This window comes from Neophocaena asiaeorientalis, unplaced genomic scaffold (genome assembly GCF_003031525.2).
Source record: "Neophocaena asiaeorientalis asiaeorientalis breed wild unplaced genomic scaffold, Neophocaena_asiaeorientalis_V1.1 scaffold476, whole genome shotgun sequence".
Taxonomy (NCBI): domain Eukaryota; kingdom Metazoa; phylum Chordata; class Mammalia; order Artiodactyla; family Phocoenidae; genus Neophocaena; species Neophocaena asiaeorientalis.
Genome location: NW_020172178.1, coordinates 902,946 through 919,604, shown reverse-complemented (window position 1 = coordinate 919,604; position 16,659 = coordinate 902,946). Strand labels below are relative to the sequence as shown.

Sequence of the window (16,659 nt, the reverse complement as noted above, 5' to 3'; positions counted from 1 at the left end):
GCTTAATTCTCACATTTGTTCCTCTATATTTAACGTTTCTTTTGTCTCTGGCTGTTCCCAAGGCTGTCTCTTATTTTTCACTTTCAGCAGTTTGATCACGATGTACCTAGGCAGACGGTGTGTGTGTATTTACCTTGCTTGGCGTCCTCTGAGCTTCTTGGGTCTTTGGCTTGTTGTCATTGATTAATCTCAAAGAAGTCTTGGCCACTATTTCTGCAAATAGTTCTCTCTTCTCTCATTCTGAGACTTTGATTGCATGTGTATTATACCACTTTATACTGTCTCAAAGCCACTGAATGCTCTCTTGCATTTTTTCATTATTTTTTATCTTTTTGTTTGTTTAGATAACTTCTACCTTCAAGTTCACTGATTCTTTCCCCAGTTGGCCCTGTTGGAGAAACGCTTCATCTCTGATATCATCCTTTTTTTATTTCTAGGATTTTCATTTGATTCTTTTATAGTGCCCAACCCGCTGCTGAAATTCCCTGTATGTCCGTGCATGTCACTGTGAGGAAGTGGGCAGTGCTGTGTCCCCTGTTCCCCAGCAGCAATCATCACCATACCTGCATCACCAGAGGAGGTCCTCTCCAGTCTCCTACCCCGGCCAAGGCAAGCAGGCCTGGGGAAAAGAGCTCACAAGTGAGTGCAAAGTTCCCTTGAGTCTGCAGCTCTGAGTTATTCCAAACTGACACGCGAGCCCACAGATCAATCTTTAAAAACTTGTCCAAATTTTAGCTGATTTTTTCTAACAATTCTTTGGGGTGGCCACATCTTCCTCTTACACTCTTGTCAAAAGTCAGTGTCTCTGTGTCCCATCTTTCCTCAGAGAGCTCCTCTGAATACAGTCCACTTGATTGCTTCGTGACCACTTCTGACGGGCTCAGGAAAAGTTATGATGATGTGAATTTTGTGAACATGCCATTGTTGTTAGAATGGGAGTGATGTTTTCTTGCACACGTCTATATCCTAAGTAGAAGTGGAACTGATTGCTTTGCTTCTGAGCCTTGAATATTCCTTACTCTCTTATAAGCTTAACCATACATTTAAAAGAATGCTTCTTATACTTTATCTAGAGCTTCTAGATGTTCTGATTTGGGAACATATTCTAGGCTATCCGCTTCACCACACTGCCAAAAGCCTAGTTAATCCATACAGTTTTAAATCAAACATTTTATTACAGTGGAGCATGTGAATATATTCTTTGTTTTAGAGTCTTGCAAGGATTGTAAATTAAAATATCCATAAATTATCCTTTGTATCATCCAAATGCCTAAAGTCAGAAACAATATTCAAGTATTTCTGTGATAACGGTGGTCCCGTTATCACAGAAATAAAAGATTTTCTAATTAAGAAATTCAGAAGTTCCAGCTCATTTTTATCTTAGGCAGGATAAAAATAACATGATTGAATGACTAAGAAGCACATGTGAGAACACTGGTCTCCACTAGAATTTAGCTTACTGAAAGGGAATATTTTTAGATCTATTAAGAATATTAGCTTATGTAACTTTTTATAAATGCCCAGAAAAAACTGCAGCCAGTGTTTCCACTGAATTTACTACTATTGTCTAATAATTAATGATGTTACTCTATTTTGTCCTTAAACACAAATGGATATACATAAAAAGATATAACACCGACATTATTTTCAAAATGCATTGTAATCAATGTATTTTTATTTTTCAGCTGTAAACCATAGAAGAAAGAGTCATTTTATACCATCTGTCCATGCTCTCTAATTCCTTTGGTTAATACTACTTCTTATTTTTCTTAGTGAACTGGAAGAATAAGTTACACAATTTTATGCTTCCTATCCCGCAAAAACTCCTCATAAGGTCAAGTCTGACCCTGATGATTTTTCTCCATCAGTCTGACATTATAGGAATAACTTCACTTTCTTCTTCACCTTACTTCACGTGAGAGTGTCCTTCAATGCTAAACCTGTCAGTAGAGTCCTACTCTACTGCGGGCCCTTTATGACCTGTAGGGAGTTGGAACATCATGTCCTGCTTATTATGTATAACTGTGTTGCCGTTACAAAATCCTTGTGCTTTTTTCAGAACTTAACTTTTAACTTAACTCAGAAAACATCACTTAGAGTGAGGAAGACAGGTACTTTTATTTTTGAACTGCAAACCAAAGGAAAAAGCAGTTTGTATCATTTGTTTGTGCTCTTTAATTCCTTTAGTTAAGACTATTTCTTTTTTCCTTGGCGCACTGTAGGAATAAATTATATAATTGTATGCTTCAACAAAATATCTAGTCAAAACACTGAATTTTTTAAGCCTAGATTTTCTCAACTGTCAAATGAGAATAAATACATGGTGTGGAGTTGTTACAAGAGGTTTAAAAGGATGTGTCTAAAGCACTGAGCACAGGGCCTGGCCCACAGGAAGGGTTCCTCACATTATTATTATCGGTTATTCACATATCCGTGCTACTTGAAATAGACCTTAAAAAGTAAGTAAAGCTTTTAGTAACAAATATATTTATTTACATAGTAAAGGCTATCTATAAAAATTTTAAAATAAACTTTTAAAAATCTACCTCTATTCAGTAGATATAAAATGCTCAAATAATCACATTGGGAAAAACATAATATAATAAAAGTAGAACTAATGAATATTTTCAGAATCAAAAGATTCGTAGACCACATCTACTGATCTCAAATGATTAAGTTTCATATTGATGAATTATGTCTCTTTTATCCTTTCCCTAGTATATATCTTTCTCCCACTCCTCCCCCAAAAACGGTCTCTCTAGAAACGTAAGTCAGCATTATATCACTCCACTGATATCCTGTTTTTACTTCTCATCCAAAAATGCCATTAGTGGATCAAGTGTCACTGGTCTTTCAGGTAGACACTTATTGTCTCAGAATATCAAGCTCAATCAATGCTCATTTTAAAATTATTTTTGAGTGCCTGTTTTTGCCAAGCACTGTTCTAGATTCTGGGGATACAGTGATAAATCAGACTGACAAGTCTTCTGCCCTTATGGAAGAAAGAGAAAAGAAGGGTAGGTGATGAGATCAGAAAGCTAGTCAGGGTCATTTTAGGGCATGGTAAGGAGTTTTACTCTATCTGAAATGGGAAATTACTTGTATTACTTTCCTGTGGTTGGTATAATAAATTAGCACAAACTGAGTGGCTTAGAACAACAGAAATGTATTCTCTCACAGTTCTGGAGGCCATTAGTCCTAAATCAGTATCACTCAGCCAAAATCAAAGTGTTGGCAAGGACACACTCCCTCCAGAGGCACTAGGTAGAATCAGTTACTTGCCTCTTCCAGCTTCTGGTAGTTGCTGGCATTCCTTGGCTGGTGGCCTCATCACGGCTATCTCTGCCTCTGCCTTCACACTGCCTTCTCCTCCATGTCTGGGTCAAATCTCCCTCAGCTTTCCTCTTATAGGGATACATCTGATGGCATTTAGGGCCCACCCAGATAATCCAGGATAATCTCCCTGTCTCAAGATCCTTAACCACATCTACAAAACCTCTTTTTCTAAATAAGGTAACATTTACAGGTTCCAGGGATTAGGACCTGATATCTTTGGGAGGCCACTGTTCTGCCTACCACACCACTTTAGTAGTTTTCATTCAAGAAGAAAAGATATGACTGATCTCTCTGAAAGATCTTTAAGAGATCTCACTGAAGAAAAAAATTAACTATGTGAGATGATGGAGGTATTAGTTAATTTGATTGGGGTAAGCATTTCACGATGTATACATATATTAAATCATCACACTGTACGCTTTAAATATATACAATTTTATTCATCTAAGTAATGCGTAAATTGATGCTAAATAAATGAACGATCTCTGGCTGAATGGGCTCCAGGGAGCAAAGGGGAAGCAAAAGGTCCAGTAAGGTAGGCCTCTTGCAATAACCACAAGAGAGATGACTCAGGCTGAGGAACTAAGATTATATATTACATATTTGTTGCAGTCATGATGAGCTAATGAAGAGGTTGTATAGCAGTTAAGAGAGAGGACCCAGGAGTCAGACTCCCTATTCAAACCTAATTATACCACTTGCTAGCACCGTGACTTTGGGCAAGTTACTCACCTAAGTTGCTTCTTCCTCAATCAAGTGACCCTTACAGAACTGCCATGAGCATTCAAAGAGATAAAAACGTGTAAAACGTTTGACAGAGTTCAGTGCCTGACACATTGTCAGACCTCAATAAATGACCTACAGTTATTTTTATCTCTTCCTGACGTTGCACATTTTTTAATAGACAATTTTACGCCTTATTTTGGTTCCCAAAATAAGTGAAAAAACGATAACAGGGTTCAATAACTCAACAGGTAGAGACTTTCTTTTTGCACTTCATTTATAAAGGAGTCACTGATATTACATGGTTAATTATATCATTACTATTTCACATTTTATAAAGGACCACAGTATTTCCGAAATTTATCCTGACAAAACAAATTCTTTCATTTCTAGACAACCAGAAGTTCAAGTCAAATCTAACATCCAATATTAATTCAACTTAATATATTGTGGAAAGAATTCAAACTTAATCAATAAAGACCACAGAAAAAACCTGTTTTCCTTTTCAAAAGATACCCTAGGATGAAATCAAATAAAACAGATATAACTACTACAGTTGTTCCTTGAACAATGCAGTTTAGGGGAGTCAACCCTCCAGGCAGTGGGAAACCCACATATAACTTTACAGTTGGCCCTCCCTCCATATCCCAGGTTCCGTAACCACAGATTTAACCAGCTTCTGATCGTGTAGTACAATGGCACATGTGTATTGAAAAAGTCCAAGCATAGATGGGCCCAGCCAGTTCAAACCCGTGCTGTTCAAGAGTCAACTGTATATTCAGAAGTGTCTCATATCTAGAATTAGATAGAGAATTTAAATTGGAGGTCAAAATATTTCCTTTCTGGACTCTTATTTAAATTAACCTTGAGACGAGTGATCTAACTGCACTATCCTTCATCATCCACTTAGATATAACTTAGAAAGTAAACTGAAGAAATACTGTGGGTTAGCTCAGTTCTAATCATGCCTCTCTTTCTGCCACTTTATTTTTAACCTTAAATTCCTTCATCTCTAAAACAGTGAAAATAGCAACCTATTTTTTAAACCATTTTTCAGTCAATTCATTATTGTAAAGATAAAATACAAATTAAAAAAACACAAAAACAGAATCAAAAACATCTTGTTTGGTGAATTTCTATAATACATAAGCCCAGAAATATCTCCATCACTTTATCTGATGTTCTTTAAGGTAAAGAGAAGGTACAGCAGGAGTTCTAAAAGCGGCTTATACTACTGTTATAAATATGAAAAGAATCTGGGCAATGATTAACTTCTTACATAAAATAATTATTATTCATGTCTTTAAAGTCTCTAAAAATAAACCATTCACTGAAGGTTAGCACTGGAGCGTATTCCAACTATTTTTCCCCATCGATTTAATAAATTATCAACCAAGACACTCAAAACCAGCAGAACCATACAGAAGCTCAAGCCAGAAATAATCTGGAAGTCATCCCTCGCTTTCCACATCTGATCCATTATGTAGTTCATTCTCTCCCAATAAATGCATCTTGGATGTATCCACCACTCTATTGTCCTAATTAGCCGCCCTCACGCTGCAGCTTCCCAACTCCTGCTCCAATCCACCCTCCACACAATTAGCAAATGATCATTGCAGCATGTCCGTGGGATAAGTCACCGCCCTGCTTAAAGTCTTCAGTGGCTCTCCACTGTCCTAGGAAAGAGCAACACTTGCATATGCTCCGTCACTGTCCTCTCGATTCACAACCCACCCCCACCCACTGGACTCCAACCACGCTTACCTCTCGCAGTTCCCCCAAACTCTTCCTGCTCTCTCTGCCTGGACCACTCATTCCTGACTACTCAAATGGGTGTTTCCTCCTATCCCTTCAGTTTTCAGTTCCTCAAAGATGTGTCCTTGTCCTTGACCTCCCAGAGTATAGTCAGTATCCTCCCACTTTCCCAACTCTCCCAATGGCTCCCTCACTTGATCCTGTTCTTTACACTCACTCACTTGTTTAATGTCTGTTTCCCCTTCTGGAAACATCCTTGGGGGTGAGTTCTCTGTTTTGTTCACCTCTGTTTTCTCAGTGCTTAGAACAGTGCCTGGCACACGGGAGGTACTCAGTAAATTTTTATGAATGAATGAATGAGAAGGCCGTTATTACTAAATGCTCATTTTGAGACACAAGATTGCTTTTTTTATAAAATTAGCTAAGAAACTATGGCCATGGCAAGAGTGAATAGAGTGGCTATGTGCAATTTTTGTCATACTTTTATCAGTTGGAAGTAACCACTCGCAGAAGCAAGGCAGAATTAAAGAAGGTTCTGTGAGTACAAACAAGTCTTAATAGTATCTGAATACTATGATTTTAAATGATTTGCTCATAGGTTTTAGAATTTGATGTGGGGTTGCTTAAATGTTTAGCTGCCTACATTTTATATTAAACCCTCCATAAAAGTCATTATTATTGCCCCCATAAAGAAGTGCTTCCCATTTGCTTAATTCTTCAGCATTTTTACATAAATCAGAATCACACAATTAAATACTCTCCTATGCTTGTTCTTTAATTGTTTTCCATAGTCTTTATGTCTTCCTGATATAGAATCTAATCTGGGGCTGTTTTCTACCTTTTTTAGTACAGGGCAAAATAAATGAGAATCCTACATAAATGGCTGCTACTAAGATTTTCTTAGTATATATTCATTAGTATACATTTTCTTTACATCCCTTTCTTCAGTTAATCTTCTGTATTATGAATTAAACTTAATAACTTTAAAAGCTTAATAAAATCTTACCCTCTCTAACTCAGTTATATAGTTTCTGCAGAGACATTTGATTCTTTGTATAAATATGCTCTATATGTGAGTATATAATATTCTTTATACATTCCCATGAAATCAAGATTTCTCAGGAGTTATTATTTAGTTAACTTTATTGTGAACTCATTAGCAAAGGATTTTTTTCAAAATAATTTAGAGACCACCTAAAGCTCACTACTGTCTATCCTTCATCTTTTACTCTTGCTTTATGAAACTTTTAACTTGCAGTATGCGGCCTGTGGTCTGGATTTAGCCTGCTCAACACAGAGTATACACCGTGCTCAATATTTTTAGCTTTAAATTTCATTTGCTTATGTACAATAACTCCTTAGTTAAGACGACCTAACCACCTGTTCCCTTCTACTACTGTTTAACTGGTACTCCCAGGTGACATGCTAACAAGCTTAGGTCAGTTAATATCACTTCAGTTGAATGTGAAATTAAACCTAGACTGTGTAGACTTAATTCCATTGAAATTATGGAATGATTTGGGAAAAACAGACATGAAAAAGCTTCATTCACTTTTGAATCACACGTGATACTAAAACAAACATCTTCTCAATTCACCACCGTAATCAGTAAAAAAAAAAAAAAAAAATCCATATCGCCTGCATAGAAACGTGGACATCTTATAAAAATAACGTGGTATATCCCTGATCTACATCACTGGAAACATGCCATGTATGCCTAAAAATAAAACCCAAGGACACACTAATAATTACAGTATTTTAAACACATATAAATTAATTTAAACTTTATAAAAAAGTTAAACCAAACAGAAAGTCAAAGCAAAGTCTACAAAACTCACTATTAGCAAACAGAATCCCCGTTAGTAGGTAACCTCCCTGACCCCATTAGTATTATAAGCTCCCTGAAGACACAAAGACATCATCTGTTCTGTTCATTCAAGTTCTAATGAAGAACAGCACTTTGCACATGGTGCAAATAAATAATAAATAGCATGTATTAAATATTTAATATTATATATTAATAATGAGTAAATATTAAATAGAGAAAAGAAAGTTCTAGTAGATCAAATATTTTGTTTATGGCAGGAAAACTAATTCTGAAGGAATTTAGGAAGCAATTAAATATAAAACTAAAACTGCAATGGCCACAATTCAATCTTTAGCAGGCACCACGGTGATTATTAGGACTATCAGTTAAACCATATTATAAATGTTCTAGAAATACTATTAATATATATTTAAGTCAACAGAATACCAAATAAGGTAGCTATGATTTTATAAGACTAAGATTTTTTTTGAGCTACTGAAAACATTATAATGTCTCAACTGAGAAAATGATTAACAAAATCTTTAGTTTAAGATCTAGATTTCTCCATTTCCATCAGCTAATTTCCTTAAATATTTTCAACATAATTCAAAATGTTTATCATAATACTTCCTCCACTCAAGGATTAGGTACAAAAGATCAGCCATCGAAAGCTCTGAAAATTTCTCCTGACAATGACAACGTACTACTGGGAAAAAAACGGTGAATTCAAATCTTATTTCACAGCAACTTACTCTGACTTTTGGCAAGATTCTCCGAAGTGTCTCAGCAGGGTTCTGTCGCATCAGAAATGGAAGATTTGCAATCACGCTTGTTCCTTGGATATCTTGCCCAGCACTTACAAAGAAAACACAAATTTAAAATTTGTAACTATAAATTTGTAATTATAATTTACATTATAAAAAGCAGGGATTAACTTCAAAACAACTGCTTTTTAATAACGAACACTCAGACTTCTGACAGTTTTAAACTTTAAACACATCATCTAGATATACAAATAAAGCCAGAACTGAAATTTCTGGCTTTTTAAGTCAATCTTATAACAAAGGCATGAAGATATTAATTATGCTTATGCTAAAACAAGATTCTCTATCTACACACACATCTTGCTGAAGTCTAAAAATTTTGAGACCATTATTAGTTACTTTAAAATTCTACCTTATTTTTTCCTGTGACCTGCCAGTTTGCTATACTTTATAAAAATATAAATGATAAATTTCATTATGGTAAAATATTAATAATCATAACAACAGCAGGGACAGCAACAAAATCAACTACAGCAGAATCATACAACTTTCTTCTAGGACAATGAAACTACCTATTGCACTAGATTGAGTCGCCAGAAACTTAACGATATATATTCTATATTCTTAAAAGTCAGTAGGGTATATTTATATGGTACCTTTTTGATAGAATATTCATTAGGTCACTAAGGTTTTACCAAAATAATCTGTGATACTCTAGTGGCCTAAATACCTCAGAAAAAGTGTTCTGATTCTTCCAAAAAACCACTTCCATGCAAACAAATTATTTGTTTTTAAAACATAAGCTAACCAACATAAGTGGTGCAAGTACTTGAAATGTATATAAAAGATGCTAGTAAACGTGGCACCACCTCAGAGGGAAACTCCACCTATCCTTAACTGATACCAATTTAAATGTTAATTACTGATGCCGTAATATTTATTTACCTTAACTAAAATTATTTTTACTTAACTCTTCAAATGGAATTATTTATTATAGGTATATAAGACCTTAACATGGTTTTTTAAAGAATTTTTAAAGCATTATATTTATCTGCTTCAGAGTTTTATAAGTTCTGTTAATAAGCAGAATATTCTGATTAAATGAAGCTGCCCTGCTGTGAAAAAAGGCTTTTTCCCTGCTGCAGTACGGTAGGCTGTGAAATACAGGTCAGCACAATCATTCCACTATTCTCATCACTCTCTAAGTGAACACTTTAAAAGACAAAATCAAGAAGGAAAAGAGAAGGGAGGGAAACAGGAGACCCATGCCAAGGTGAGGAGGAGATCAAAAGAGGGAAATTAAAACTGCATATAAGGTACTACTTGTAGTGGATTGAATAGTGGCCCCCCCAAAAAACATGGCTACACCCTAATCCTGGAAACTGTGAATGTTATCTTAATTTGAAAAAGGATCTTAAAGAGAAATGTAAATCAAAACTAGAATGAGGTATCACCTCACACTGTTAGAATGGACATCATCAGAAAATCTACAAACAGTAAATGCTGGAGAGGGTGTGGAGAAAAGGGAACCCTCTTGCACTGTTGGTGGGAATGTAAATTGACACTGGGCACATACCCAGAGAAAACCACAATTCAAAAAGACACATGCACCCCAATGTTCGCTGCAGCACTATTTACAATAGCCAGGACATGGAAGAAACCTAAATGCCCATCGACAGATGAATGGATAAAGAAGATGTGGCACATATATACAATGGAATATTACTCAGCCATAAAAAGCAACGAAATTGGGTCATTTGTAGAGATGTAGATGGACCTAGAGACTGTCATACAGAGCGAAGGAAGTCAGAAATAGAAAAACAAATATCGTATATTAACGCATATATGTGGAACCTAGAAAAATGGTACAGATGAACCAGTTTGCAAGGCAGAAATAGAGACACAGATGTAGAGAACAAACGTATGGACACCAAGGGGGGAAAGCGGCAGGGGGTGGGGTGGTGGTGTGATGAATTGGGAGATTGGGATTGACATGTGTACACTGATGTGTATAAAATGGATGACTAATAAGAACCTGCTGTATAAAAAAATAATAAAGTTTTTTTTAAAAAGGATCTTGAGATAAAGAGATCATCATGGATTATCCCAGTAGGTTATAAACCCAATAACAAGTGTCCTTAAAAGAGACATTCGGGGGAAAAGACAGAACAGGAGGCAATTTGACCACAAAGCAGAGACTGGAGTGATGCTGCCACAGCCAGAGAATGCTGACAACCACCAGAAGCTGAAAGAGACAAACAGATTCTCCCCTAGAGCCCTGCTGATGCCTTGATTTCGACTCAGTTGATACTGATTTCAGACTTTTGACTTCCAGAACTGTGACAGAATACATTTCTGTTGTTTTAAGCCATCCAGTTTGTGGTAATTTACTGCAGCACCACAGGAAACAAATACACTACTAAAGAACTAAAAGAGAAGAGAAATACCTGAAAAAGTAATGTTTCATATGACAATGACTGGCCCAAAGTAGAGGTTTAGTAAATGTCTCTTAAAAGGATGGATGAATGGATAGCTCACTGCACGAACTGATGTCAGGAATATTTAATATGAATTCAGTGAATTTCATTCACCGAATTTTTTATTCACTAACTTTGCAATTAGTTAAAAAATATGATCACTAATACCTCATAGATGTGAAGACAAAATATTTCATGGAAAAAAAAGCAGAAAACAAAAAATTAAATGGCAGGTTTAAGACCCTAAATATCAACAGTTACATTAAAGTTAAAAATCTAACTACATCAATTAAAAGACAGGGACTGGCAGAGTGGATTAAAGAATATTACTCAACTGAATGCAGCCATAAGAAACTAATTTCAAATACAACAGTATCAGCAGGTTGAAAGTAAAGGACAGAAAATGATATATCACAGAAATACAAATCAAAAGAAAGCAGCTGTGACCATATTAATGTCAGATAAAGTGGACCTCATTGTAAAGAAAATCACCAGAGACAGACAAGGACATTATATAATGATAAAAGAGGAAGTCCACCGAGAAGACATAGCAATTCTAAGTGTGTATACACCAAATACAACTGCAAAAAACAAAAACAAAAAAAAACCTGACAGTGCTAAAAGGAGAAGTTGTCTAGACAAATACACAGGTAGGTGGAGACTTCCACACCCCTCTCTCAACAACGGATGGAGCTAGACAGAAAATCAAGGATAGAGAACTCAACAACACCATCAACCAATAATATCTAATTAACATTTATAGAATACTCCATCCAACAACAGTAGAATATACATTCTTCTCAAGTTCCCAAAGAATATATACCATGAAAAACCACATGCTGGGCCATGAAAAAGTCCTCAACAAATCATACAAAGAGTTTTCTCTGACCACAGTGGAATCAAACTAGCAATCAATAATAAAAAGATAACAGAAAGCTCTCTAAATTCTTGGAAATGAAATCACATACTTCTACATAATAAATGGGTCAAAGAGGAAATTTTTTAAAAATACATTGAATTGAGTGAAAATTATAAAACTTTCTGGAACACAGCTGAAGCATTTCAGAGAGAGAAATTTATAACAATAAATGCATACATTTATGAAAGGGAAGAGGAAAAAATCTCAAATCATTAATTTAACTTTCCACCTCGAGAGCTAGAAGAACAAATTAGTCACAATGCAAGCAGAGGAAGGAGATAATAAAGAGCAGAAATTAATGAAATAAAAACAAAAGACAATAGAAAAAAATAAATGAAACAAACACCCGGTTCTTTTAAAGGATCAATAAAATTGACTAACTTCTGGCAAGACTGACAAAGTAAAAATGAGAGAAGACACAAATTACCAATAACAGGATTGAAACAGGAGATATCACTATAGCCCCTGCAGACATCGAAAGGATAATAAGAGAATGCTGTGAATAATTCTACACACATAAAATTGAAAACGTAGACAAAATGGACCAATTCCTCAAAAAACACAAACTGCCACAACTCACCCACTACGAAATACATCATTTGAATAATCCTACAATTATTAAGGAAACTGAATTCATATTTTAAAACTCCTGAAAAAAATCTCAAGGCCCAGATAGTTTCACTGAAGAATTCTACCAAACATGTAACGAAGAGTTAACACCATGCTACACAATCTCTTCCAGAAAACAGAAGAGAACACTTCCTAAATCACTTACGAAGCTATTATTACACTGATAACAAAACCTGGAAAGATTGTAAAAAATATATGTACATAGTAAAAAATATATATACACATATATACACGCACATATACACGTGTATATGTAAAATTCTTAACAGGGACTCCCCTGGCAGTCCAGTGGTTAGAACTTCACGCTTCCACTGCAGGGGGCACAGGTTCAATTCACGGTCAGGGAACTAAGATCCCACAAGCCACGTGGCCAAAAATAAATAAATAAATGTTCAATATCAAGAAAAAAAAAAACACAATCAAAAAATGGGCAGAAGACCTAAATAGACATTTCTCCAAAGAAGATATACAGAATGCCAACAAACACATGAAAGAATGCTCAACATCTGTAATCATTAGAGAAATGCGAATCAAAACTACAACGAGATATCATCTCACACCAGTCAGAATGGCCATTATCAAAAATCTAGAAACAATAAATGCTGGAGAGGGTGTGGAGAAAACGGAACCCTCTTGCACTGTTAGTGGGAATGTAAATTGATACAGCCACTATGGAGAACAGTATGGAGGTTCCTTAAAAAACTTAAAAAGAACTACCATACGACACAGCAATCCCACTACAGGGCATATACCCTGAGAAAACCATAATTCAAAAAGAGTCATGTACCACAATGTTCATTGCAGCTCTATTTACAATAGCCAGGACATGGAAGCAACCTAAGTGTCCATCATCAGATGAATGGATAAAGAAGATGTGGAACATATATACAATGGAATATTACTCAGCCATAAAAAGAAATGAAATTGAGTTATATGTAGTGAGGTGGATGGACCTAGCGTCTGTCATATAGAGTGAAGTAAGTCAGAAAGAGAAAGACAAATACCATATGCTAACACACATATATGGAATGTATATATGTATATATATGTATATATATTTTTTCTAAAGAAAAAAAAATGGTTATGAAGAACCTAGGGGCGGGACAGGAATAAAAACTCAGATGTAGAGAATGGACCTGAGGACACGGGGAGGGGGAAGGGTAAGCTGAGACAAAGTGAGAGAGTGGCATGGACTTATATACAATGGAATATTACTCAGCCATAAGAAGGAATGAAATTGGGTCCTTTGTAGAGACTTGGATGGACCTACTCTGTCACACAGAGTGAAGTAAGTCAGAAAGAGAAAAACAAATATCGTATATTAACGCATATATGTGGATTCTAGAAAAATGGTGCAGATGAATCAGTTTGCAAGGCAGAAACAGACACAGATGTAGAGAACAAACCTATGGACACCAAGGGCAGAAGGGGGTGGCTGGGATGAACTGGGAGATGGGATTGACATGTATACACTAATATGTATAAAATAAATAACTAATGAGAACCTGCCATACAGCACAGGGAACTCCACTTCACTGTACAGTAGAAACACAATATTGTAAAACAACTATACCCCAATAAAAAATTAATTAATTAATTTTTAAAAAAAGAACTGTTTTCCCAGTCTCTGCATGTATGGAGGATGGAAGCCCGGCTGTGTGCGGCAAGGAGCGGCCCTGGGAGGCTTCAAAAAAAAAATCCTTAACAGAATATTAGCAAATAAAATATAGTAATATGTTAAAGGAAGAATTATACACCATGATCAAATGAGATTTACTCCAGGGATGCAAGGCTAGTTCAATACTCAAAATCAGTGTAATCCATCATATTACCAGGTTAAAGAAGAAAAATATCACATGATCATATCAATGCAGAAAAACATTTGACAAAATTCAACACGCGAACACTGAAATTACAAATACAATATCATTTACAATCACTCAAAAAATGAAATACTAACAAAATTACAGGACTCATATGCTGAAAACACAATGTTAATGAAAGAAATCAAAGGAGACATAATTAATTAGAAAAACCTACTATGCTCATAGATTGGGAAATTCAGCATAATAAAGATGTCAATTCTCCCAAATTGGTGTACAGGTTTAACACAATTCCTGTCAAAATCCCAACAAGATTTTTGGGAGGTAGACAATATTTTTCTAAAATGTATATGGAAAAGCAACAAAACTAGAAGAGGTGAAACAATTTTTAAAAAGAAGCATAAAGTGGGAAGAATTTATCTACGCAATTTTAAGACTTAGTATATAGCTACATTAACCAAGACTGCATGGTACTGGCAGAGAGATAGACACATAAATCTACGCCACAGAAGAGAGAACCCAGAAACAGACTTCCACAAATATGTATACTCCACAAGCATGCACAGCTGATTTCTGACAGAGGTTCAAAAGCAATTCAGTGGAGCGAAGACAGCCTTTTCAGCAAGTGGTGCTAGAGCAACAGGACACCCATAGGCAAAAAAAAACCTCTAAAAAAACCCCACCAAAACCAAAAAACCCTTGACCTAATTCTCACATTAACTCAAAATGATTCTATAAAATGTAAAACTATATAATTTTTTTAAAACATAGGAGAAAATCTAAATCTAGGGTTAGGCAAAGAGTTCTTAAACTTGACACCAAAAGCAGGACCAATAAAAGGAAAAACTGATAAATTGGACTTCATCAAAATTAAAAACTTTTGCACTGTGAAAGACTTTGTTAAGAGGATGAAAAGACAAGCAAGCCATAGAGGAGGAGAAACATTTGCAAACTACGTGTCTAACAAAGGTGCAGTATCTAGAATATAAAAAAAAACTCTCAAACTCAACAGTAAAAAAGCACACAATCCAATTAGAAAATGGGCAAAAGGAATGAAGAGACTTTATATTGACTGTAAATAAGCACACGAAAAAGATGTTTAACATTGTTAACTATAAGGTAAATATAAAGTCAAACCACAGTGAAATATCACTATATACTTATCAGGATAAAAAATGAAACAAAAAATAATTCCACCACCAAATGCAAAGAAACTAAATCACTCATTCATCGATGGTGGAAATGCAAACTGGTACAGCCACTCTAGAAAAATGTTGGCAATTTCTTAGAAAACGAAACATGCAACCAGCAATTGTACTCTTGGGCATTTATCCCAAGGAAATGAAAACTTACGTTCACACAAAAACCTGTGGATGAATGTTTAGAGCAGCTTTATTTGAACCAAAAAATGTAAACAACCTATAAGCCCTTAAATGGGTGAATGGTTAAACAAACTGTAGTCCATACATACCACAGAATGCTACCCAGCAATGAAAAGGAACAAAATATTGACAGATGCAACAACCTGATGAATCTCTAGAGAATTATGCTGAGTGAAACATTAGCCAACCCCAAAAGGTTACATACTGTATGATTCCATTTATATAACATTCTTGAAATGACAAAATTATACAAATGGAAAACAGATTAAGTGATTTCCAGAGGATGGGTGTGGGGCAGGAGGGAAAGCCATGACTACTTAAGTTTAACATGAGGGGTCCTGGGGTGATGGAAAGCCTACCTATCTTGATTGTATCAATGTCCATATTCTGGTTGTGTATCATATTATAGTTTTTTAAATGTTATTATAGGAGTGTTGGGCTGCACCCCACAGGCCCACAAGCCTTGTAGTTGTCCAGCCTCAAGACAGAAGAAAAGCCCAGAGACAGCGACAGAGACATCAATGATTTACTGGATAAAGGATCTTACACATCCGAAACAAACGGTCATGGAGCAACACCCCACCACATACAGCAGATGGCAGGCAGGGCATGGCAGCAATCTTCGCTACTCCGGGGAGAAGGAGGGTACCAGTTATAGGGCAAATTGATGTCAGGTTGGCTCATCAGTTACCAAGGAAACCAGCAACTGGGGCAAGTCCCTCACAGCCCCTCAGGTTAACTACCATCACGAGGGCAGATGTTTCCCTTTATTAAAAGTAGGGGGTGGAGCCATTCTGGCTTAAGGATTAGAACAATCACACCTGGGGCAGGGGGAAGCAGGGTCATGTGAGTAGGGTGTAGGTGAAGCAGGGACTGGTTGGGCGGGGGATGTACAAAGAGCAAGAGAACAGCCATGTGGCCTGGCCTGACCATACAAGGGGGAAACTGGATAAAGGGTACATGGCTATCTCTGTATTATTTCTTACAACTGTCTATGAATCTATAATTATCTCCAAATAAAAAGTTAATTTTTTAAAGATCAA

General features: G+C 35.9%; 1 protein-coding gene across 1 annotated transcript in view; it reads right to left on the bottom strand.

The window, feature by feature from the left end:
* PPP4R4 (protein phosphatase 4 regulatory subunit 4) overlaps nucleotides 1-16,659 on the bottom strand; it is a 118,006-nt gene that overhangs the window by 69,575 nt on the left and 31,772 nt on the right. Inside the window, exon 3 of the mRNA XM_024759485.1 lies at nucleotides 8,374-8,476. Coding sequence (XP_024615253.1) covers nucleotides 8,374-8,476 — 103 coding nt within the window. The remainder of the gene's footprint in view (nucleotides 1-8,373; nucleotides 8,477-16,659) is intronic.